Genomic DNA, 25502 nt, shown 5'->3' on the forward strand with positions numbered 1-25502 from the left:
AAGTGGCATTTCTATTTCAGAATTCAGTTCCTGAATGCAACAATTTGGCCCTCTTCCCCTCGCTATAAACCCATTAGGAACAACAATATCACAGCACACATCTTTCCTAGAGGCAGGGACCTATTGCCACACAAGCACCAACAAACAAGAATTTCCTGCCTGATGCCTTTATTCATTTGATTTTGATCATCATGCAGCATTCTGACTCGTATCTTTAGCAAGGACTGTGTGGGTTGTCATTTGTGCACACACCTCTTCCCTCCTTGGATGATGGCATGCTATTTCTACCCATCCCCAAAGCTCCTCCTTTGCATTACTCCATATGAAACACCCATGTGAACACGGCTATATCAGGCAGCAATGAAATCCTACTCAGTGTCATTGGCACCTCTCAGCGTTCACCATGCATGCCACTGGGAAAATGAAGATGTGGGCATTTCTCCTCTTACTACAAGCTGCCTACAGCCTGGCCTCTGGATGTAAGAAGTCTTGAAGGGTTTTACATTTTTGATGCCTCCCAGGTTTGGGAAGAAGGAAAAGATGAAGGGAGGGAGGGCAGGTGATGCTTTATTGTTTGATTCTGCTATGTACTGAAGTATAATTTATCAAAGAATTAGAAGTATGCAAGCATGTTGTAGAGGGAGCCAGCATAGTGTAGTGGTTTCAGTATTGGACTAAGGACTCTTGCAGAACCAACTGAGTAATTAGAGAAAAATAGTTTCACCTTAGGGTTCACATATGTTGGAACTGATTTCAAGGCATACAGCAGCTATTTATATATGTTCTAATTATAGCTCACTTTTCTTCCAATGAGTTCAAGACAGCGTACTTGGTTTTCCTCGAATACAAATCTCAAAACAATTCTTTAATTTACATTAAGCTAAGAGGAAGTGATCGAAGCAAGGCCACCTGGTGAGTTTTGTAGCTCAGTGTAGTACAAACTTGGGGTTTCCAAATCCTAACTCTCTAACCACTCCTAAACTGGGAAAATTAAGATTTAGTCCCACATGACTTTGGAACTCCTTGCCTAAGGAAACCAGAATGGTCTCCCTGCTGTCCTTCCAGTGGTAGGATAAAACCTTTTTTTCAGGCAGGCTTTTAGAGATGAAAGTTTTAAAGACCAAGCTATCTATCTATCTATCTATCTATCTATCTATCTATCTATCTATACTAGCTGTCCCCTGCCATGTGTTGCTGTGGCCAGTCTGTGTATAGGTGTTTTGTGTGTGCATATATGTGTATATGTGTGTGTATATATTTGTGTATGTGTGTATATATGTGGTTTTTCCTTTTTAAGTCTCTTCTGCTCTGTTTTTCAGTGTTTTTATGAGTGATGTTCGCTCACTGGCCTGAGAGGTGTATTGTGTCCAAATTTGGTGTCAATTTGTCCAGTGGTTTTTGAGTTATGTTAATCCCACAAAGGAACACACACACACATACACCAAGCCATCCATCCATATGTTAAAAGCTTTGAGTCTCCTTTGGCAGAGAAAAAGTAGGGTATAAATGATACCGCTACTACTACTACTACTACTACTACTACTAATGATACCGCTACTACTACTACTACTACTACTACTGCTAATAATAATAATAATAATAATAATAATAATAATAATAATGCTTACTTGGTAAATCCATTGGAACTCTATGGTCCCACTTTTGAGTGAAAGATGAATAGGACTGAGCTACTCATTTACAATCCGAAACATACTTACTAGGACAGAGGCCACATTGAGCACAGTGGGCTTCACTTCCAGATTAGTAAACCTACAATTGGATTGTTAAAAGAGACTCATACACATGCATCACTTGATTGCTCACCATTAGATTGCTGCTGACTTGGGGAAACTGGTTTTATTGTAATGCATTGAAGTCGATGTTGTAATTGGCTAATATGGCTGCTCTCTCTCTGGGTTTAGATGAATGATGCACACTAGCCATCATTTAACATTGCAGTTACTAGATGAATTGGCCAAGCAGGTGTGAATATTTGCCAAGGATGATTCATATTTGCTTGTAACACATCAAAGTCTCGTGATGGGGTTAAATGGCTTACACAAGAAAACAGGCTCAATGTCTCATATTTCTAGAACTACAGAATTTGCTTTTGAATAGGAAGAAGTCCCTATTTATGTTTTCATAATTTCTATCAAAAATTAAATTAACTCCAGCATCATGTAACCTAAGGCCCTTGTATCACTTTATCACTTGAGTATTTTTTTCTGGCCAGATAATGGTTATCTGAAACCAAAGATATGACAGAAACCACTACATTACCTGGTGTCAGATGCAGGTTGTTTTTGTCCCAGGCCTCATCTACACTGCCACATAATGCAGTTTGAAATGACATTATATGGCCAGTGTCGGCTCATATAATAAAGTTCAATGCAATTAAACTGCACTGAGTCTATGGGGACCATATACAGGCAGTCCCCAAGTTACAAATGACTCATAGTTAAGAACGGGGGTGAGACAACAGGAAGTGAGAGATATCTACCTCTAAGCAGGCATGTAGCCGGGAGGGGGGGCTTCACCCCCCCCCCAAAATTCTCATGGTGGTTCGCAAAAAGGCCTTACTGGTGCATTATTTAAACTGTTATGTTTATTCATATCATGATCTGATCACCATACTCAATATATCCCATATGCATGGGGGTGTTTGGGTAACGATACAAAAGGTTTGCTAGGGTAGACCCTCTTTCACTCAGACTCAGCCCCCCCGAAACAAACTCAGCCCCACCCCTGGAATCAAAATCCTGGCTAAGGGCCTGCTTCTAAGAAATGAAATTCACTCCTGAAACCATTATAGTGGAAAAAGGTGTCTCCATTGAAGATTTCTCACCAATCCTTGTTTCCACAGAAAGTCAATTTTTTCAAAATCCAATTCTCACAAGTGCGGTGAAATCTTCTGAACAGGGGTAAAGACAGCAAACCAGACACCACAGGGGTGTTAGCCCTCCCCTATGAGATATATGACTGGGGTTATATTTTTAAAAATACCTGTTCCGACTTACATGCCATTCAACTTAAGATCAAACTTATAGAACCTATCTTGTTTGTAACTTGGGGAGCCTGTAATGCCATTTCAAACTGGATGGTGTGGCAGTGTAGATGGTGTCTCAAAAATATGCTCACTTGAAGTTGAAATAGGTTTATTTAGAAATAATAGATTAAAAGTTACCACATTCCTGTCATCCTTGGTACTGGCAGATTTTGAAATTTGGAAACATTTATGACTTTTATATTTGAAATACTTCACAGGCTACATATTTCCTAATTTGTCAAAAAGCCCTGTCTGTTATACTTTTCATGGTCTTCTACCGGACAAGCAATAAAAACATTTTCTCATTCTCACATGCCTTTTCACATGAGAAAGACCTTGAGTATCTGCAGGTTCTCAAAACAGTTTCATAAATCAGACTTGATATTCATCTCTTAATGCCTAGTTAGCTAAGAAGATCACACAGTATCAGCCTTTGTTGCACAATTCTAATAAGCAACTTCTAGAATGCACTCTCACTCCCATTAGCAATGTATACATTTGTTTAGTGAAGATAGAATTCAGACTTACTAATCAACTAAATATGCATAAGAACAAAATAACAACATGTACAGTATGTAACATCAATATATTACCAAACTAGAGCACGGAAGATATGTTTCAAAGCCATGAGCATAAAACATAATAAATATGAAGGCACGGCAGGTCCTAAGCATAGGATCCCGACACCTGGTTTCACTTTTGAGGGAAGCATATCATAAAATCAGACAAAGAACCTAGGATTCCCGGAGAGATCATTTTCTGTGAGTGAGGCTAAGTCAACCACAGATATTAGTTCTATGGTTATGGGAGTCCAAAGTTATCATTTCAGAACAAGACAAGAAAGTCTTGATTTTTTCTCTATCCACACCCCCCTCCCCCAATCAGAATAGTCATTATTGCACTAAAACAGCATTTCTCAACCTGGGGGTTGTGACCCCTGGGGGATCTCAAGGAGGGTGCCAAAGGGGTTGCCAAAGACCATGAGAAAACATACTATTTTCTGTTGGCCATGGGGGTTCTATGTGGGAAGTTTGGCCTAATTCTATCATTGGTAGGATTCAGAATGCTCTTTGATTGTAGGTGAACTATACATCTTAGCAACGACAACTCCCAAATGTCAAGGTCTATTTTCCCCAAATTCCACCAGTGTTCACATTTGGGCATATTGAGTATTCATGCCAAATCTGGTCCAGATCCATCATTGTTTGAGTCCACAGTGCTCTCTGGATGTAAGTGAACTACAACTCCAAAAGTCAAGGTCAATGTGCACCAAACCTTTCCAGTATTCTCTGTTTGTCATTGGAGTTCTGTGTGCCAAGTTTGGTTCAATTTCATCATTGGTGAAGTACAGAATGCTCTTTGATTATAGGTTAACAATTACAACTCCCAAATGACAAAGTCAACCCCCCCCCCCCTCACTCAAGCCACCAATATTCAAATCTGGGTGTATTTGGGTATCTGTGCCAAATTTGGGTATCTGTGCCAAATACATCCTGCATATTAGATATTTACATTCCGATTCATAACTGTAGCAAAATTATAGTTATGAAGTAGCAATAAAAATAATTTTATGGTTGGGGGTCACCACAACATGACGAACTGTATTATGGGGTTGTAGCATTAGGAAGGTTGAGAACCACTGCACTAAAAAGAGGGATCCAGTGTCATCTGGAATAAGGTGGTTTGCTATATGTCTGAGAGACAAGCAGAAGTGCATCAGTTGCAATTATGTTGCTTATTTAATTTCTTGCTGCTTGCTTATGTACTTCTCTTCTGGTTTAACAGCTTTGACATGATGCTGACCCATTTGTGCAGGAGAGATACTTAATTGATCATAAATAGTTACCACATTGAGCAGGCATCACAGATCAGACCATGTCCGTCTGATTGCTAGAGATGACTTTGGCAAGAGTGATAAATAATGCATCCAAATAACACACTAGCATATTTTAAAAACATTATTTAAAAGGATTCCCATAAAACACTTATGCATATAATAGCAACACACCCAGTTACATACTACTCTATCCTTGTCAGACAAAGCTGAAGGCCTGCTTAAACAAAAAGGACTTTGCCTGCCTGTGGAAAGACAACAGAGGAGATGTTCCAAAGCCTAGGGCAGCTACCAAGAAGGCTCTCTCCATGTCCCCACAAAACACATTTGAGGGAGTGGGATAAGGAAAAAGTCCCTTCTGGAAGATATATTTTGCTCGCTGATACTAATACAGTGAGACAACTGTAACTGAAGGTACCAGCACAATCCCAAGATTGGTGTCAACCCCCTGTGGTGGTGCCACTCCCCGATCGCCCAGTAATGCCACTAGATATTGCTTTGCCGCACATATCCCAGTTTTCAGCTCTGAAATGTTGAAAAGTATGGTCCACTGTTATTCCTAAACTTTCTGATGGTGCTTTATGTTTCAACTCTCAATACAGGGAGATGTTTGCCTTCCACAACTACTAACCTTTCTTCTCCTGCCTCAATTTTTAGCCTTATATGGTCCCGCTGACTCCTGCAAAGGACGTTGCAATGAGAAATATAACTCCAAGGATGTTTGCCATTGCAATAATCAATGTGAAACGTATCAAAACTGCTGTGATGACTATCAGAGCTATTGTGGACAAGGTGAGTGAGTATATGTATGCATCTCTTTGCTGGTGTGTGTTTGGGTAGATAATGATATGGACCAGACCTGACTATCACCAGAATCTCCACTATTCCAAAAAGGTGATGTAGCTCAGGAATAATACTCCCAATCAAAATGTGTGAAATGAAATGAAAGGTAAAGGAAAAGGTTGTCCCCTGGCATTAAGTCCAGTTGTGTCCAACTAGGAGTTGGTGCTCATCTCCGTTTCTAAGCCGAAGAGCCAGCATTGTCCATAGTCACCTCCAAGGTCACGTGGCCAGTATGACTGCATGGAGTGCCATTACCTTCCCTCAAACTGCTAGGTTGACAAAAGTTGGGGCTGACAGTGGAAGCTCACGGTGCTCCCCAGATTCAAGCCTGTGATACTAATTTAATTTGGGGTCTTGGGAATTGGCAGATGGTGTGGTTCCTTATCCCTAGTGGGATTACATGGGGCAAGGGGGTAGTTTTGTATTTGGCCCCAGAGCAGTGGCAAGTGCTGAGTTCCTTATCAGTGGGGTGATATATTTGGTCTGGCTTTAACTCCAAATTTCAAAACTAAACATTCTTCTTAAATAGATTCAGTAACTTTAGATAGCTCCTTTAAAATTTGGACTAAAATCTAGAGAAGCCCATCATCCTTCTGACATAGGGACCACCAGCCACCCTTGTTTCAGAGGGAAATAGGACTGTGCATGCAGATGTGTGATCTACCCACATTTTCCACCATCTTGATCCCCATTTGTCAGCATCTATACTTCATTGGAGCATTGTCAGATTGAAAACTGGAGTGAGCTTCTGTGCTTTTAAGAAGAAGGAATTTCAGAAGGTGCTGCTTATTACCTAGCTGCACACCAGCAACATCTACTACAATTCCTTATTCTCCACAACCACAAGATATACAGCTGCATTTTTTCAGTTTTCAGTTTGGCAATCCTGGCAAGGGCAGACCACACCTATATTTAATTGGACTCAAAGTTGTGGCTAATATAGTTGAACAAAGTTCTTTATTTGCCTACTGTGCCTCTGGAGCAATTAGCATCTCATATGGTCATTGCTGTTTATAAACAAGAAGGCCCCTTAGTTAAAACTTTTGACCTGAATGATTGAGTCTAAACAGCAGCATCAGTAAGGCAGATGGAGGCTTCTTGCACAACATCAACAAGGGCAAAGTTTTACATTCTGAACTCGGAAATGAACTGCTCAATACCTGATTTCTATCAGTCTTTTTCACAAAGGAACCCAAAGAGCCAAAGAGTTTTAATCCTTATTTCAGTTAGGTTGAAAAATAAATAAAGATTAGCTCAAAGTCACTTGTCTAACTGATAGGTGTGTGTGGAGAAAGAGAGTTAATTTCACCTCCCCCCCCCCCCGCCAAAAATAAGTAATTTTAGCATTTTACCCCCCACTCTGAGAAACTTTTTGAGAATTACAGTTTTCAGAAATTAGTCAGCTTGGGTGTATTCTGCTCAAAATTTTCATTGTGGCACCTTTGTGTAAGAAACGGCATTTTCTGCATAGAAAATCTGCAGAGATATTATTTTCAAGGCAGAAAATATGGTTCCAGCAGAGAAAATACTTTTTCTGCCTAAAATAAAATGTTAAACTCCAGTTCAAGACATTTCTAATTCTTTTAAAATATTTTTGAAAAATTATTTCCAAACCAGAGTTGATCCTGGTTCTTTTCAGTCCTTGTCAAGTATTCTAGCTACTATATGATGTTTGCTGGAGTTAGGAATGAGGGTGACTCCGGAGAAAAGATATTCTCTCTGAAGTGGGGATTAATCTGGTTCATATTTATTCACTAGCATTTGAAGTAGGTTTATTCTCCCTCTGTAATATTGCTCCTCACATGTTTACCCTATAGAATGACTTTCAATTCATATTGCTTCAGAAATGCATGCCCCAGCAACCAGACTTCCAAGTTAACCCTGTCTATTTTCCAGTGATGAATCACACATCAAAGTATGCAAAATGCGTGGGAAGTCATATGCAATGACAGGCAGATGCCTTTCACTGCTTGAGCAAGGATCTCTTCTAACAGGCAAAATGCATCAGTCATCTTGATACTGAAGTGTTTTTTTTAAATTACAATGTTTTCAAAATAATTCTTGTGACATTTTCACCCAACACTAAATGCACAGTTTCTACTTCTGGGGTCAGTCACCATTAAAATGCATCTGATAAGCAAGAGTGTCAGAAAACAGGGGCAAAATGAAACAAAATCTCTTTCACTTATGTGTTTAATAGTAGTCCAGGTAAGTATCACAAGGATACAAAGAACAAGCTTGAAGCTGTAGAAATCCTTTCCATTTTGAAAAATAATTGACTTACTGTTCTGGATAAGCATTTGGAATGATGTGATCCATGATTTTAAAATATGTGGAGCTTGAAAATTCATGTCTGCTTCATTGGATCATCAGATAGGGTTCTTCTCGGGTTCACCAAAGGGCACATCAGAAGTCATGTGGAACACACATTCCCTTCAAAATAATCTGTTTTGTCTCCCACAAGGGGACTCACTTAGAGATGCATGAACTAGCAGTCTTGCAAAGCCCATGGCTGTCTTCTAATACCAATCATTTGTTTTTCTTTCCAAAAAGCTGCTGTTGTTGGTGGTGTTGTTGTTTTTCACCACTTGGGAAGTACTTTCCAAAAAACCTGTTGTTGTTGTGTTATTATTATCATTTGCTTTGAATGTGATTTTCCTGCTTCTTGGCAGGGGAGTTGGACTGGATGGCCCATGCGGTCTCTTCCAACTCTACGATTCTATGATTCTATATTTATTTATATCCCACTATTTCTCTCCATAAGGAGACTCAAGGTGGCTAACATTAACAGCATCACAATACAATTTAAATATACAATATACAAATTTTAGAACATCATTAGGAGTAAAAAAATAATTTAGATTATTTTTTTAAAAAAAAACCATATAAAGCCACAGCAGCCCCTGACATGTTCTTTAAATTCTTCTTCTTAAAAGCCTGACTGAATAAAAAGGTTTTTGCCTGCTGTTAAATGAACAATCTAATCACTATGTAAATGTTTCTAGAAGTGATCATTTCTTTTGCAAAGCCCAAACAATATTGAGATGTTAAGGTTTCCATAAACCTATTTCTCCCTTCTTTTACAGGTAATACAGAGAATAAAGAAAAAGGTGAGTACTTTTGTCACTTTTTAGATGAAATATATAACACGACATGGGCACTAAGTAGGGTCCCCCATTAACTGACTTCATATATTGGTGGGATTGCTCCCTCCTGCAGCAGAAGAAGATGCCGGCAATAGAGGCAGGTACACGCGAAAGTTAATTCTCTCACAGTTTGACCAGAGATAATGACAAGGAGATATACTAAACAATCAGCTACCATACTCCTGAAGCCAAATGAAATAATTTTCACTACTAACAATAAGAATGGATTTTCAGTTTGGGTTTCATATACATTTTGGAATTGGTGATGAAGCATGGAAAAATGAGACATAGCTCAGAGAACTGGGTTGTAACAAAACCCAATTTGTTTGACCTAAAACCTATTTAAGATGGTTTGAACCTGAAAAGGAGTCAGACGGAGTAGCTACCTAGTGCAGGATCAGGTGAACCCCGGAATCACCCTTGACTACCAACTCAATCTTCCCTTAGAAACCATTTATTTGTTTTTTGTTTGTATACATTTGTCCATGGTTTTTATAGAACACCATATTTTAGATAAGTTGATTCTTTTTTATCTGCTTTCTTCACTGTTCAACTTTTATAACCATACATAGAAATCAGAAACATAGCACAGACAATCCCGACTTTGGTATTCAGTGACATATAATTGAGATTCTCTGACTGTGTTCATTAACAATTGTAACTCTTATCAATGAGCAGTTGAGACACAACAGATATCAAACTATGGATCTGTCTGTATTGCAAACATATGATCTCTTTATATTCTGTTCTCTACTAATCATGCTAGTATGGTATCTATTCTCATTGAGCCACCCAAATTCCAGGATTAGATGGGATTTATCCCACACTAGATAGATTACACATTTGTAACATCATGTCTTCATGCTGCAATAATTGTTTCCTTCCAAGATGGGTTTTCCAGCAGTGATGATGCAATTACCAATGAGGAACTGCAACGAGTGTCTGAGCAACTTTACCAAAGTGACTCCAACAGAGCAGAGGAGTCCGACATCATCCTTAACAAACAGCATCTAGCTTCAAATACTAAAGATCAAGAAGATGAGTCCCCAGAACCGTGAGTTTCTTCGCACAAATGCAATGTATTTTCTTAGAGGTAGAGTCTGAAAATTACAAAGTCAGTCTGTACAGTTCTCTATATGAATGTACATTCTTCAGATAAATGGGATGGGGTTGGTTAGCATTCTCATTGAAGGGGAGGAAATTTGTAAATTTTCTTTACACCTTATCTTGGGGGAGATGTCCCATTTGATCTGTGTGCAACAGAAAGTGAAATGGAAAGTGAAGTGGAATAACAGTCTATAAAGAGAAAGGACACCCGTATAACTGGGATTTTTTAAAAGTAATTTTTATTGAATTTTTAGGGAAAAAGCAAAGAAAAAGGAAAAATAAAAAAGAGGGAGAAAATGGGAGGGGGAGAATGGGGGGGTGGTAGGAATATTTAATGGGTAGGAAAAAGGAAGAAGCTAACTATGGTTAAAGGGGTATGGAGGTTTTCCTACTAATGGAGATTGGAATGGAAGGGCTGAGGGGAAGGAAAGGTGAAAAAAATGGGGTAAAAAAGAAAGAAAGAAAGAAAGAAAGAAAGAAAGAAAGAAAGAAAGAAAGAAAAAAGTTTATTGAAAAGAAAAAAGAGGAAAAATTGTAAAAAATATTTAAAAATAAAAAAATTAACTGGGATTTTTAAATAATCAATTGCAGGCTCTTCAAGTATGTCAATCAAGAGAAGCTCTTCTCTAAGCCAACATATGCCAGTTTTATTAAGCTCCTGAATAATTATCATAGAAAGGTTGGGACTGGAGAAGAATTCACAGCAGATCAGCTAAAAGAGCAGGACAATTTCCTCCAGGAAATCATGAAGACCAAAGTCATGAAAGAACTTTACAGCTTCCTTCATAGCAAAAGTAAGTAATTCCTTCATATTGAGATCTATACCATTTTAATTCTTTAAAATGCAAATGGATCTCTGCCGTTTTGCTTATCTTGATTGAAAGCAATAATGTTTAAAATTATAACGTTATGAATGTAGTAAGACCAGACTTATGTGAGGAAGTGTTGGAGGCTGGAAAAGTTCATTTTTGGGCTACAACTCTCAGATTCTCACATTCAGCATAAATTTCTGGAATTTGTAGTCCAAAAACTTTTCCAAGCTTGGACGAAAACTGTGGGATACTCAGAAAAGGTAATAGTCCTTCACTTTAGAATAGGAAAAGACGATCTTCTTTTCATACAACACCCGAATACTTTGTTAACTGAACACATACACTATATTATGTACTCCTGCATGGCAGAGGGTTAGACTGGATGGCCCTTTGGTCTCTTCCAATTCCATGATTCTGTGTTCTTTTTCCAGGACATGTCCTCTTTTAAAGGACCTAATATGTATTCCTGGAGATTTTCAAAATCTTTGCTGCTGTTCCTGCTTCACCTCATCCTACTAAGAATGGTCATAGTGATTGGCCGTTTGAAATAGTCAGTTGGGAAAATGTGTCCTCTTTTCTGCTTTTCAAAATATGGTGACCAGGCCCATAGCCAGGATTTCGTTTCGGGGGGGGGGGGCTGATTTTTTTTCAGGGGGATTTCAGGGGGGGTGAGTTTCGGGGGGGGCTGAATCTGAGTGAAAGAGGGTCTACCCTAGCAAACCTTTTGTATCATTACCCCAATACCCCCATGCATATGGGATATATTGAGTATGGTGATCAGATCATGATATGAATAAACATAACAGTTTAAATAATGCACCAATAAGGCCTTTTCGCGAACCATCATGAGAATTTCGGGGGGGGGGGGCTGAAGCCCCTCAAGCCCCCCCACCTGGCTACATGCCTGATGGTGACCCTAACTTATGTTCTCCTACTACAGTTATAGCACTTGCCATTCATTTAGATATTGAAAGCACATGTGGGGAAACCATTCCTCCACTGGTCTGTTGTTCCTAACCTACACACAACTTGGTCAATGAAAAAGGATTTTGAGAGTTGTAGACCAAACATCTGAGAGGTCAAATTATTATCAACATTGATTAGGTATCGCAGTACAATACTCCAATGATTAGGTATCGCAGCACTGATGTCCTTCTAAGTGGATACTGGATGAGAAACAGCAGCAAAGGGTCTACATGGCCATGTATAATTTTCAAAGTATATTGGTGTGAAGAGAATGCCAGTAAAGGTTGGAAGTGGGGGGAAAAACTGAAAATATTCAAAAAAAATAATGAAAAATGTTTTATATTGTGTCTGAGATTCTTGTTTTATAGTTCTATAGTTTTAATATTTTTTATCTATTGTCATATATTGTTGATTTGACATGTGATGTTTTTATACATGTGAGGCATTGAATTTTGCCATTGATAATGTCGTGAACCACTTTGAGTCCACCCGGGGTGAGAAAAGTGGTATATAAATGCATTAACAAACAAACAAATGAATGAATAAATAAATATGATTAGAACTGTGTCAAGAAGAATTCTTGAATAATGGATAAGAATCTTTGCAATCTGAGGCTTATTCTGAGCAAAATTCTGTGGACTTTTTGGAACAGAATATAGTATGATATTCTATAATTACGTTGCAAATATGATCACTTTTTTCAAGGTGCAATTTTTTCTTGCTGCACACATCTTTGTACAACACAGCCAGTTTCATAATAATCCAGCAAAGCAGAACATCAAAACTCTTCTAACAAAAAAGTTGTGAGTCTGCATTCTTTCTTTTAATTAAAAAATATTTTTTTCTGTGTATTTCTCTCCAACCTCTCTCCCAGATCGTTATGACACTGAGTCAGATTTTGTTGCTGATCTGAAGAAGATGTGGTTTGGTCTTTACTCTAGAGGAAATGATGAGGGTGATTCCAGTGGCTTTGAGCACATCTTCCTAGGTATACTCTGAAAAGCAAGTGAATACACACTATAAAGCTCTGCTTTGAGTAGAAAGTGTTCTTTGTGCTTATTTACAAGCATTATTTGTAGATGTAGAGCTCCTTGGGTTTCACTAGTTGACATCACCTCCACACTTGTTCTATTCTTTCTGGAACTGTGCAGGAAGCCAAACAGACAACAAACAACAACTTTGGGTGGAGAATTGGCCAAATCCCAGCATTGCTCTCACTCCAACATACTCAGGGCCCTTCCACATAGCCATATAACCCATAATATCTTGGCAGATAATCCAAAATATCTGCTTTGAACTGGATTATCTGATTCCAAGCTGCCATATAATCCAGTTCAATGTGGGTTTTATATAGTTGTGTGGAAGGGGCCTCAGAGCTCTGGTTGAGGATAAAGCTTGTTTCAAGTATCGGTATTTTACAGAAGTTCAGACAAAGTGTGTGTGAGCAATATCTATTACATATGTAGTAATCCTTATCTGATGTATAAGGATGTAGTCACAGAATGTAGTCAGCATTTGTTTGTTCTTAAGAGGATGTTATCAGGGCCTGGTACATAATATTACGGTCACAGCATTTCTAACTTTGCACAAATGACAGGTCTCAGCAAGCAATGCAGGCCATGTGGAAACATCCGCTATTGTCAAAATAGAATTGATCAGTCTCACTAAAACAGATTGGCATACAGTTGCATTTTTAATTCTTATTTTCAGGAGCAATTTCTTTAATCTGCATTATTATTTATTTATTTATTTACTTTATTTGTATACCGCACTATCTCAGCCCGTAGGCGACTCAGTGCGGTTTACAACAGGTCAATATACAAAGTGCATAGCATTAGCATTAACAGTTAAACAGTCACTAAAGCAGTTAAAACAATACAACAGTACATCAGTAAATCAACACAACATCAATACATCTAAATAACTAATCCATTACGTCTCATCAATAAAGTCATAATCCGATCTCCTTGTCCATTATTCCAGTTCCAAACTCAGTCAATTGATTGCACTGCTTAATTGAACGCCTGTTCAAAGAGCCAGGTCTTCACTCTTCTCCTGAACACCAGCAGGGAGGGAGCCAATCTAACGTCTGCGGGAAGGGCGTTCCACAGCCGAGGGGCCACCACTGAGAAGGCCCTGTCTCTCGTCCCCGCCAGCCATGCTTGTGAGGCTGGCGGGATCGAGAGCAGGGCCTCCCCGGACGATCTTAATGTCCTAACTGGTTCATAAGGGGTGATGCGTTCGGACAGATAGGTCGGGCCAGAACCGTTTAGATAGGTCGGGCCAGAACCCAATGTATTTGTGTTTTTTTAATTGGGAAGGGTAATGGTTTGCTAAGGTAACCATATGGTTTAAAGAACACTTTCACTCCACCTTTCACATTCTCCCCTTCCTCTTTTTAAACCAATGTATTCCTTTATTTACACTTTAGCTTTCACAGGTGTGGGAACCAAAATGTTTCTTACAGTTAAAATTCTAAACAGACATAATTGAATCAGTATTATTAGTTTTGCCAGACTGAAACCTGAAGTTAGCCTTATAGTGGTGGGAATATGGAAGAGGGAATTTCAATAGGTGTCCCTAGTCAGACAAGATTTACTGAAATTTTCTCTTCTATACACTATTAAAGGTACAGGAGCCCTCTCAGGTTTTGGTCTGGCGACCCTAATTGTAGTGCAAAAGTATAATATATATTTTCCTGATGTGTTAATGCACCACAATACCTTCCTTCCTATTCATTTGTTACTGGTGACATATGAAAAATGCACATGTAGTGATATGGCTTACTGTATATGGATTCCTAATCAGACACATTTTTTCCTATTTAGGTGAAGTCAAGAAAGGAAAGGTATCTGGATTCCACAACTGGATTCGTTTTTATCTTTTGGAGAAAGAGGGTGTTATTAACTATTTGAGTTACAATTATGATGGCCCGGTGAGTATAAATAATGCAATTTTGGATATATAAGTACATATTTATCAGATTTGGGTGACACATAAAATGAAATCAGTCAATTATGTGTTGCTGAATTCTAAGAAAATTGTAATGAAATGACATTCTGTCACAAAGACCTTTGTTACATGTTACGAATGCTCCTTGTTGTAATCTATATAATATACAAAGAGCAATGGGCTTAAAATTGGTTTTCATTTGAAACTGCTCACCACAACAGATTTCCTAACTCTGCCCTCTAGTGGCAGTTAGTGGTAAGGCATAACTGAAATCTAACTTGTTTTTATTGCTTCGTGTGTGCCAAATTACTTCTGGCATAAATGTCTTTTTAACTGTATTGTCGAAGACTTTCATGGCTGGGATCACTAGGTTCTTGTGGGTTTTTTCGGGCTATAGGGCCATGTTCTAGAGGCATTTCTCCTGACGTTTCGCCTGCATCTATGGCAAGCATCCTCACTACCTCTGAGGATGCTTGCCATAGATGCAGGCGAAACATCAGGAGAAATGCCTCTAGAACATGGCCCTATAGCCCAAAAAAACCCACAAGAACCTAGTCTTTTTAACTGTTTAAACTATGATTTATAAAATATTGTTGTTTCATCATTTTAAAGTTTTATAAAATGCTCTTCTAATTTAATTTTCTTGTAATTTTGGAAGCTGCCTTGGATCCCAGTCCAGGAGAAAGATATAGAATATCTAATATGTAAATAAATAAGTAAATAAACCAACACGCTTGTGACATTGCATGTTGTGGTATTGGCTTATGTTATGTTATGTCACAACTCTGCATGTGGGTGGGCTGCATAGTGCTCACATGGCATGGGAAAACTGGTCAAACCTTTTCCATGGGATAATTTTGGTTTTTGATATGTAAGATACTCAAAGCCAAATTCTCCAGAATTCTTCTTCAGTCTAGAAGCAAATGCTGTATGACTGGTGCTGAAGCCATGGAGTCTACATTTAGTCATGCTCTGGAGACAGAAAGTGAGAGTTGGTTGCAAACACTGAGATATGCAATATAAAAGAGACAGCCCAGCTCCCATAACTGATAAATCTCAAAAGTAAACACAGAGAAGATACTGAGAATACAGGGACTTAGGGCCTTTCCACACAGCCCTACATCCCAGAATATTAAGGCAGAAAATCCCACAATATCTGCTTTGAGCTGGGTTATCTGAATCCACACTGCCTTGTGATATAGGGCTGTATGCAAGGGCCCTAATTCATCATATGATGTGCCTTGTGAAAGAAGCTAGAGGTGGGGCTGGCATGCTATTATCTATCTATCATCAGAAGTTTTCATAATCTTCCGATGATCATCAGGGTGTAAACCAGGAGTGGGGAACTGAATGAGGAAGCCAATTTCTCCCTTATTCACTCCCAACAATGTTTCATGGGCAGGGTAATTTCAGTTATATATATGTAGCCCTGTTACCTGCCATGGCTTGGTTTTCAAGCAATCAAAGGAAACGGGTTTGATGATAAACAGACTTTCAGCTGACATTTCCAGGATCTAGTCAAGAATGCAGAGAGATTCATTCTTCATTCCTTTCCATGTGGCTTAGCTTGGAGGAGTGAAGTTTTTAAAAAAGCAATCCCTACCATCTCCAAATGACCTGGCTCTCTTCTTGAGGCCCCTTCTGCACAGCTCTATATCCCAGAATACCAAGGAAGAAAATCCCACAATATCTGCTTTGAACTGGGTTATATGAGTCCGGAGTCAGATAATGTGGGATTTACTGCCTTGATATTCAGGGATATAGGGCTGTGTGGAAGGGCCCTTTGGCCCTCCCACCCAGCTGAATAAAATCCCACATTATCTGCTTTGAACTGGGATATAAGGCAGTGTTGACACAGAGATTCCAGTTCAAAGCAGATATTGTGGGTTTTCTGCCTTGATATTCTGGGTTATATGGTAGTGTGGAAGGGCCTTTAGTCTACAGTGATGGGTGACACCTGGTTTGAAAACAATCCATGTGAAAGGGATCCAGGAGGCTATGGGTCCTTATGCATTGCTATTTAATATCCAAATTATCTGCTTTGAACTGGATTATATAGCAGTGTAGACTAATAATCCAGTTCAAAGCAGATGATGTGGGTTATCTGCTTCGTTAATCTGGATTACATGGCAATGTAGAAAGGGATTTAGTAAGCAGAGCGTAGATTACCATCTGTCAGGAATGCTTTGATTGTGCTTTTCCTGCATGGCCCTTTTGCATTAGATTAGTCTCATGGACCAGAAGTGCATATCATGCCCCTATTTTGTGCTTTATGATTAAGTCTTATAAGGTATCTATTTTTTACTTTGGAAATATTTCATTTGGAAATATCTTATACCAGACCTCCTAAATATTTTGGTGAATTCTCTTTTCCTTCTTCTCTCCCTAATTTAGTGGACTTCGTATCCAGATGTCCTGGGTATGCAATTCAGTTGGGATGGATTTTTCAAGGAAGTCGGCACAGCTTTCATTGGAAGTAGTCCTGAATTCGAATTTGCCCTCTATTCGCTGTCTTTCATTGCCAGGCCTGGGAAAAAGTAAGTATGATGCTATAGGCAAACAACTTTGCCCTGCAGTGAAAAGGAAAGGATGCTGCAGTGTTAAGAATAATAAGATAGAGACCCACAGACAGTTTTGGAACCTTTTACTTCTGTTTATTTTTTATTGTGTCAGAAGTGAACAGGGTACACTTGTAATGTATTTAAAAACAAAAACAAAGTTTAAAAACTTGGCAGTATACTAAATGTTCTTTGATTAGGACCTGGCTACTTGGGGTACCTCTGGTGTTGCTATAAGAAGGTCCTCCATTGTGCTTGTAGCAGGGCTCAGACTACATTGTAATTGGTGGTCTGTGGTTTGCTCTTCTTCGCACTCGCATGTCATGGACTCCACTTTGTAGCTCCATTTCTTAAGGTTGGTTCTGCATCTCGTTATACCAGAGCATGGTCTGTTCAGTGCTTCCAAGTCGCCCAGTCTTCTGTGTGCCCAGGAGGGAGTCTCTCATTCAGTATCAGCCATGGCTTGAGGCACCAGGTTTTAGCCTGCCACTTTTGGATTCTCACTTGTTGAGATGTTCCTGCGAGTCTCTCTGTAGATCTTAGAAAACTATTTCTAAGGCATTGGCGTACTGGCTGATATCCAAACAGGGAATGGGCCAAAGATGTCACTATCTTATCTATTATTTGGAGCATTTGTATCCCGTCCTTCTCAACCCTCGAAGGGGGACTCAGGACGGCTTACACTTGGCAATCATTAGATACCAACAACGAAACAGTTAGAGCACAACAATTAACAAACACAGGCCAAGAGCAATAAAAATACATTTAAAAAGCAATAAAATACATTAAAAATATTGGCCCTTAGTCTTTTCATTATTCTACTTCTGTGATGTATATCAATAGTATAGCAGGTTCTGAATAAAACAATCAGAACTTTCCTACTGAGTCAAAATTAAATTATTTTACTACAGCAATTTGTAACCACCACCTCTCAACCATTTCGGGATTCCAATTCTGGACAGCGTTAGACACTACAGACCAACAGTACTTGAGAAAACACATGTCCCAACTAATGTAGTTTAACAGCATAAAATTAGAAGTCTTCACATTTTTGTGTTGGTTCCTATCCTCAGATGATTCAGTGGCATATTGCATTGGAAGACTCCATTTGTTGTGATTTATACCATTAATACACCTATCTTCCATCTAAAATATTTCTTAACACACTACACTATCGCCATGGCTGTATCTTGAAGCTCTTATACTCTTACAGTGTGCTGTACAAAGTACTTCCTCCACCCTCCCTCCACTTCTGGAGAAAAGGTGGAGACTAAAACTTTTTTTATCATATCAGATGACAGATGGTCAAAAGAAAAAGATTATTAAAATTCAGCCTAGGAATTTGGGAGAGAATATGAGGCAAGTGGCTTAGGTATGCTAAACATCCCAACATGCCTAATCATGTTGTGCTTCTGTTCATAGGCTTTGATTTGTTTTTATGACTGTTCAGATCACAGCCCAAGGCAATCTGGTTCATCTACTTTTCAAAGATGCTTTGAGCTGTGACCTGGAAAATATTCATAAGGCTGGAACCACCTTTAAATTATTTTTTTGAGAGAAAGAAAATGTGTGATTATGACAACATAGCAGTTTGTAAAAATTGGCTGGATTCAGATTAGTATTTTCCCAGTTTGGAATTATGATTTGAATTATGATTTGAAAGATAGGCTTGGTAGGAATAGTATGAGGAAATGTTGGCACTCTAAACATTCTTTGAACTGTTTCCCTCCATCATTAGTCATGTTGGGTGAATCTGAATAGAACTGAAGCCTAAAATACCTGGAAGGGCAAGGGCTTTCCAACCCTGAAAGGAAGAGATTATAACATGTCCCTTTCATTTTCCCCAGGTGTCACCTGAAAATTGGGGGCCATAATCTGGAGATCCAGACACATACTTGGGATAAGTCTCCTTATGGCAATGGGAAGAGGTACATAGCCACAGCTTATGTGGCATCCCCATGAGATGGCAAGATCCTGTGGGTGAAACATCCTGAAATATTGGCTGCAATCCATGCGACTCCAACTGTACTCTCATCTCCACCAGCAGATGCTCTGAAATGGGCCTCTTCTCTGATCATTCAGGACTGCATTAATATTTGTTTGCCCAAGTCATGGGGAGTCTGCCACAGGATGCTGAGACTGGAGGTCTGTGACCCCTTGAGTCTTTATGGTGACCGTGGAATGATTTACATCATACTCCATTCTGCACAAATGACATCCATGCTTGACTAAATTGTGTGTAAACAATTTTAATAGAAGATCAAATAACAGAAAGTCAAATGAGGAGGAGGGAAATGCTTTTATCCAAAGTGAAAATTTGAGATCAAATAGAAATTCCCAATTAAACAAAACTTCCAAGACATGTCAGGAAAAAAAAATCCAAAATATTTTTGATAAGGCAAACAAAAATGATTTTAAAAGTATTATACTCTGTTGCCAGAAATTCAAAAAGGTAAAGATGACAAAGAGACATAAGCTAGATCTACACTGCTGCATAATCCAGTTTAAAGCAGATGATCTGGATTCAGAAATTAGATTATATAGCAGTGTAGATGGGGCCAAAGGGAAATCTTGTCCCATTAAGAAGAACAACCATGAAGATACCCGATTAACAGTGCAACCTATGACAAGTGCCATGTCTGATTCCTTCTGGGTGATCTCCATGGTGATGATCCATTTCCTAGATGTATCATTTAAGTTTCAGAATATCTAAGCCTGCACAAGTCCAAAATGCCATGGAGTGATTTACCCTTCCCTGAGTCTCTGAGAGCAAGCATGGCTATATTTGGCCTATGAAAAGTAGTCTTGGAAAATACATGGAGTCAAATGGCTAATCTTAGTGACCCAGCAGTCATATCTTAGGTCTATATATTACAATAGAGAGAGATGTTGTGAAAATGAGTGAGAAAGATGGCAAAATACACCTTCATTGTGAGCTGGACAAAAGTGAATCTTGGGGTTAGAGGTTGCCCTAAAAATATTTTTTTGGTCCCCAAACTATCCTTATTTTGGGAAGGAGGGGAGAAGGAAGGAAAGAAATTGTCTCTGTGAACAGCCTTAGGAACAGAGGTTTACATTTGAAATAAACCACAAGGCATCCCTAATGGTTCGTACTAAAAACAACCACCACCATCTTCTCAAAATTGGAAATGGACCTCTGATCCCTTTTGATTGGTTTTACCCCATTTCACTTTCTGGTGTGTAAGAAAAGTAAATATATTTTGTAAACTTCACCAAATAAAAAATCCACTATTAACATTATTGTTAGTAACATCATGCATATGTGCTATACTAGTAAGTAAATTTCTGTTTGAGCAGCTAACACTTTCAGATTACTTTGCTTATACTAATCTATTATACATACATAGCATTAGTGTTCTGAATTTTCTGGTCTGATGGTATTTCAATGTATCAAGTTGACTTCGTGTCTATATGATAAACCCTACAAGACCTCATGGGAGGCACCCATGACACTCAAGGTATGATCAAAGTATTATAACTATGTGATGTGAAGGAGCTCCAGACTTCTTGTGTTTGGGAAATGCCAGTATTTAACATCAGCATGACAGAGTGATGCTCAAATGAGAACTTGTCCCTGAACCTTCTAAATGGCTGCAATGAGGTCTGCAACCACAAGGAGGTGCTGAGGACATATACCACATACCGTTCAACTCTGAATTCTGCCAAGTTCAATTCCACATTTAGAGGATTTTGTTATGAAAGGGCCATTTCTTGTTTTGCAACCGGGACTGGTAAAAGCAAATAAGCGTTTCACTTTAACTCTTTTTCATTGTCATGCCATTCTTGGTCCCTTTTTTCATCATCCAACTCTATTTCACTCTCATGATCACCGCTGGTCAAATCTGTAGCGTGATGAAGATCTCTTTATCCAAAGTGGAATTTGTTTCTCGTCTCCTGAAACTGGCATGGAGGATGAAGGGCATTCCCCTCCTCACATACACACATATAACTATGATTGCTAAGGTGAAAATGGAAAGAGCTTCTGTAATTTAATGGTTATGTAGAAGAGTGAGTTTTAGTAGGCATTGCTTGTTACCTGGTTGTGTGATAAGAAACATCTGATGCAATGCCCTCTTGTACAAAAACATGTCAACAAATGTCAGAAATGCATCCCTTTTCTCTCACACCCTAAAAAGTCTAGAAAATAAAATCTAGATTCTATTTCCCAGTCTTGCCATGTGGAATCTATGCCAGTTGGCCCCAACTTGATCTGGTCTTAACATGGTAGCAAAGAATTGCATGTAGAGATAACACTAAGTGATTGTAATTGTTCAAACATGATCACCTAGTTCGATCAGGTAATATCCAGTAGCTCTTTCTGCCCATGGTGATACAATGGCCAGCTTGGATGGGTAGGCCCAGTTCAAAGCCTTGAACTACTTCATAGCACAGAAAGCTATTTCATAGCAAAGAAAGCTAATTCCAAAGCCATCCTCAAGACATGGGTTAGCACAGATATGGGCAAAATCAGCCCATATCTGATGGATGCAGCCAGTTGGCCCCAGATTTCTGGACAGATGCATGTCAGACTCTCCTCTCAATAGAAGGACGTAATGGGTCACCTCATCCTCCTGCTTAGAGAAGGGCCCTGCAGTCACACACAGCTGCCCAGAGCTCTCTCAAGAGCTCTAGGAAGCTGTGCGTCAGACACCTGCACTCTTTGGCAGAGAAAGCTAAAGACCTTGAAAAACTGCAACTCTCAGAATTCTACAGCTTTGAGCCATGATAGTTAAAGTGGGGGTCAAAAACACGAACCCCCTCCTCCCCCAGCCAGGTGTCAACCACCATGATCCAACCCACCCAACCAACCACCCACCTCACCCAGCATGTGCCCCCTCCCTCCCAACCTGCCTCTCTGTCAAATGTAGCCCCAATGTGAAAAAGTTTGCCCATGCCCGGGTTAGCACCATAGCAAACCAAATGCATCATAGCAAACCAAATGCATCATCTAGACTGGCAGAATGTGACAAAATTGGAGAGTGGGACAAAATGTAGGGCAATGCCTTTTAATGTTCTGGAGTGTATTTTGAACAGGATCTTGTGGGTCCATGAGTCATGTATGTATCTGTATACTCTGGCCAGTCTTGCCTTCATGTTTCAATGCATGTCAGGCTTACCACCTTTCAGTTCAGAACTGTATTTATTGAGCAGTAAGGTCTTTAAAATGGGTGAGAATCACGTGCCCACCCAGCTGTTGTTGGATGGCAACAACTAGCAGTCCTAACTAGAAATGTCAGTGACAAGGAGTTGTAGTCCAACAATGTATGGAATTGCAAGGGACCCCATCTCTGTCTTCAGAAGGGAGTGCAACTTTTGCTTGGGTAGAACTCTGCTTTATTTGTGGACTTGGATAAACTGGGCTTTGCAACCATCCAGAGAATTCTGCTTCCGCTGAAGCAACCATGACTCCTTTCCAGACTTCATCATGCGAAGGAGGACAATGGTTGTGCACAATGGAAGCTAGAGGATAAGGAAAGTGGACACAACCCTGCAACCCACTCATACTATAACTATATTCATCCTGAATTACTGAACTATAATATAGATGAGAAGATCTATTTCTATGACAGCACAAAAAGGAAGCAAGGGTGTTTGCATGTTATGTACAGAATTGTTCTTCTTCTAAAAAGACCATAAAAAGTCAGAGCCAGAATAAAACCATGCAATGAAAACTCTGATCAGATACAGTGGCAGCCATATTAATAGGCTGATAACTCAACTGTTTTTTAGTTCAGATTTTAAAGGAGTTGCCTAAGATGTTGAACCCTATCATCATCCCAGTGACACAGGAGCTACCAGTTACAACTACTGTCGCTAAATGTGAAAAAGGTTTGGAGAAAAATCAATAGACTCCATGTCTTTCATTGTACTTTGTTCATATTGTCAAATAACTAGAGACATATTGGTTCCATTCCTACTCTGGAAAGACAAACCAATTGTTTAATTTCGGATGAGTTTATCAGCAAGCAAATGGTTACCTGGGACTCAGCCAAAAATATGTGCATTGTTGGCAACCAGATGCCAACAATGAAATCCGTTCAAGTAATTTATATGCATTAACTAGGTTTACAGTAAGCTGGTGTGGTGTGGTGGTTACAGAATTTGACTAAGACTTTGGAGACCAGGGTTCCAATCCCTGCTCAGCTAAGGAAACCCATTGGGTGATCTTGAGTCAATCACATTCTCTCGGCCTCAGAGGTAGGCAAAGGAAAATACTCTCTAAACAAATGTTGCCAAGAAAACCATGATAGGTTTTCCTTAGGGTTGCCTTAAATCAGAAGCAAAACAACAACAACAAACAATCCATGAATACTGGAGGCATAGCAAGGAATGGAGGTCCATTAAAGACTTCCAGTTTCTTTTCTTTGGATGCAAACATGTAAGCTATATTGATGTGGAATGAAAAGGGTATGTTACAAATTTGAAGTTTGTTTCAGCTCATGCTAATGTTACACAGTCGTTTAGCCTTGCGTCCACACAACACCGCTGTCTTTAGTGGGGTGTAATCTCAAATAAGCAGATGTAAGACTGCAATCTTAATGAGATGTTCACAATCCATAAAAAGATGGATCAAATCGCATCTCAGAACAACAGTCTGAAAGCTTTAGCTGCTGTTACAAAATTCCTATGATGTTTATGCAAAAGAATTAGATGGCTCCCCCTCGATTCTGCCTACAAAAGCCAATTGGTCTGCTACAGAGTTTCTCAAACTGTGCTCCTGCAGGTGTTTTGGACTTCAGTTCCCAGAAATCCCAGCCATCTTACCAGCCATTAGGACAGTGGTTCTCAACCTGTGGGTCCCCAGATGTTTTAGCCTTCAACTCCCAGAAACCCTAACAACTGGTAAACTGACTGAGATTTCTGGGAGTTGTAGGCCAAAACACCTGGGGACCAACAGGTTGAGAACCACTGCATTAGGAGCTGTGGAAGCTGAAGTCCAAAACATCTGGAGGAGCACAGTTTGAGAAACTCTGGTCTCCTAGTTTAATCTTTCTTCAGCATTAAACATAGAACAGTGTCCACCTTATCAGAGGATGATAGCAAGCCAATGCAGTGAGTGCATGACAAGTAGTAAGAGAAACATACTCCTTTCTTGCTACTGAAAAGAACAGAGGTTTAGCAGTGACAACTGGTGCCTTGAGCTTTTGCAACTCCCTCTCTGCACTTACTACTTTACTGGATGGTATTGCTGGTCCTGATCAATGAGAATAATCTAGGAGGTTAGATTTTTCTGGGGCTTGGCTACAGTGTTATTTGGCCAACATCTTGATGCCTTACTCTCCACCTCCCCAACCCCCCCCCCCCAACATTTAGTAAGAGAGAGGAGCAACAGCAACCGCTGCTGCTAGAGCTCCCAGGGTGGAGACACAGCTTGAACAGGGTCCTTGTGAATGCTAAGCTTCAAGTTGGAGCCTCTGGGAGCTAGGACATGAGTGGCTTGACAGATGGCTCAGCTGCAACAGTTTCTGAGCAGTGGGGCAGACCTCCCTCCACCATCTGCCAGGGGGGTCACAGGTGACACCCAAACATTGCAGTTGTGTTTGGGAGGGGGGAAGGAGGAAAAAAGTCAGAGACAGAGGGAGATAGTGACAAAGAGGAGATGCCAGGGCTTGATTTATAGAAATGCATTGGCCTCCTGAAGCCCCATGCCTGCCTCTACAGGGCCTTGGCAGGACAACAGTGTGTTTTTTCCCAGTGACCCTGTAGCTTCGTTTACAGCTGTGCCCCATGTGGGCTTCCCTAGCGGAGTGGGAAGATGTACCCCTGGCTGATATGGCACATTTGCTGGCATGAATGCGTATGTTGCTGAGCTGGCCAAGAGGGACGTAGCATCCTTCGGTTGGCAGAGTCAGCCCAGTTTTGGATCAATTCCTGCTGCTGTTTGCCTTGTGGGGTTTGGCTTCTATCAAACCTCCCTGTCTTGTGGGGAATCTCTTTTTGATTCCTCTAGCACAATATGGGCACACAGTATGCAGTATGTTTGAGGTGCTTTGTATATATGTGCCTATTAAATCCCCCTGGATACTCTACATTAGATTTGCTGCTTAGATTCAATAAAACAACAGTGACAACAGAAATACAATTTTAGCAATAAGGAATAACAATCATCAGATAGGAAATGGGAAGTTTGCAGTTCATAATTGCTTAGTTGCAATGTATAGTATGTAGCTGTGAAGTCTTCATAGTTTTCATAGAATCCTAGGGTCGGAAGATCCC

At 39.7% G+C, this 25502-nt stretch overlaps 1 protein-coding gene across 1 annotated transcript; it reads left to right on the forward strand.

Annotated features, from left to right (window-relative positions):
- The first annotated feature begins 330 nt into the window (after positions 1-330).
- On the forward strand, positions 331-19502 carry ENDOU (endonuclease, poly(U) specific). Its single transcript, XM_060763816.2, has 9 exons — positions 331-479; positions 5538-5672; positions 8810-8833; positions 9758-9923; positions 10568-10770; positions 12629-12742; positions 14583-14689; positions 17101-17243; positions 19112-19502. The coding sequence occupies exons 1-9, from the start codon at positions 404-406 to the stop codon at positions 19224-19226; spliced, it is 1083 nt and encodes a 360-aa protein (XP_060619799.2). The 5' UTR covers positions 331-403; the 3' UTR covers positions 19227-19502.
- The last annotated feature ends 6000 nt before the right edge of the window (positions 19503-25502 follow it).

The sequence above is a fragment of the Anolis sagrei genome, chromosome 2 (assembly GCF_037176765.1).
Source record: "Anolis sagrei isolate rAnoSag1 chromosome 2, rAnoSag1.mat, whole genome shotgun sequence".
Taxonomy (NCBI): Eukaryota; Metazoa; Chordata; class Lepidosauria; order Squamata; family Dactyloidae; genus Anolis; species Anolis sagrei.

Coding starts and splice junctions, on each gene's coding strand:
- ENDOU (XM_060763816.2), top strand. CDS start 404: ATGCATGCCACTGGGAAAATGAAGATGTGGGCATTTCTCCTCTTACTA. Junction 480..5,537: donor CTACAGCCTGGCCTCTGGAT/GTAAGAAGTCTT, acceptor CTCAATTTTTAG/CCTTATATGGTCCCGCTGAC. Junction 10,771..12,628: donor CAGCTTCCTTCATAGCAAAA/GTAAGTAATTCC, acceptor CCTCTCTCCCAG/ATCGTTATGACACTGAGTCA.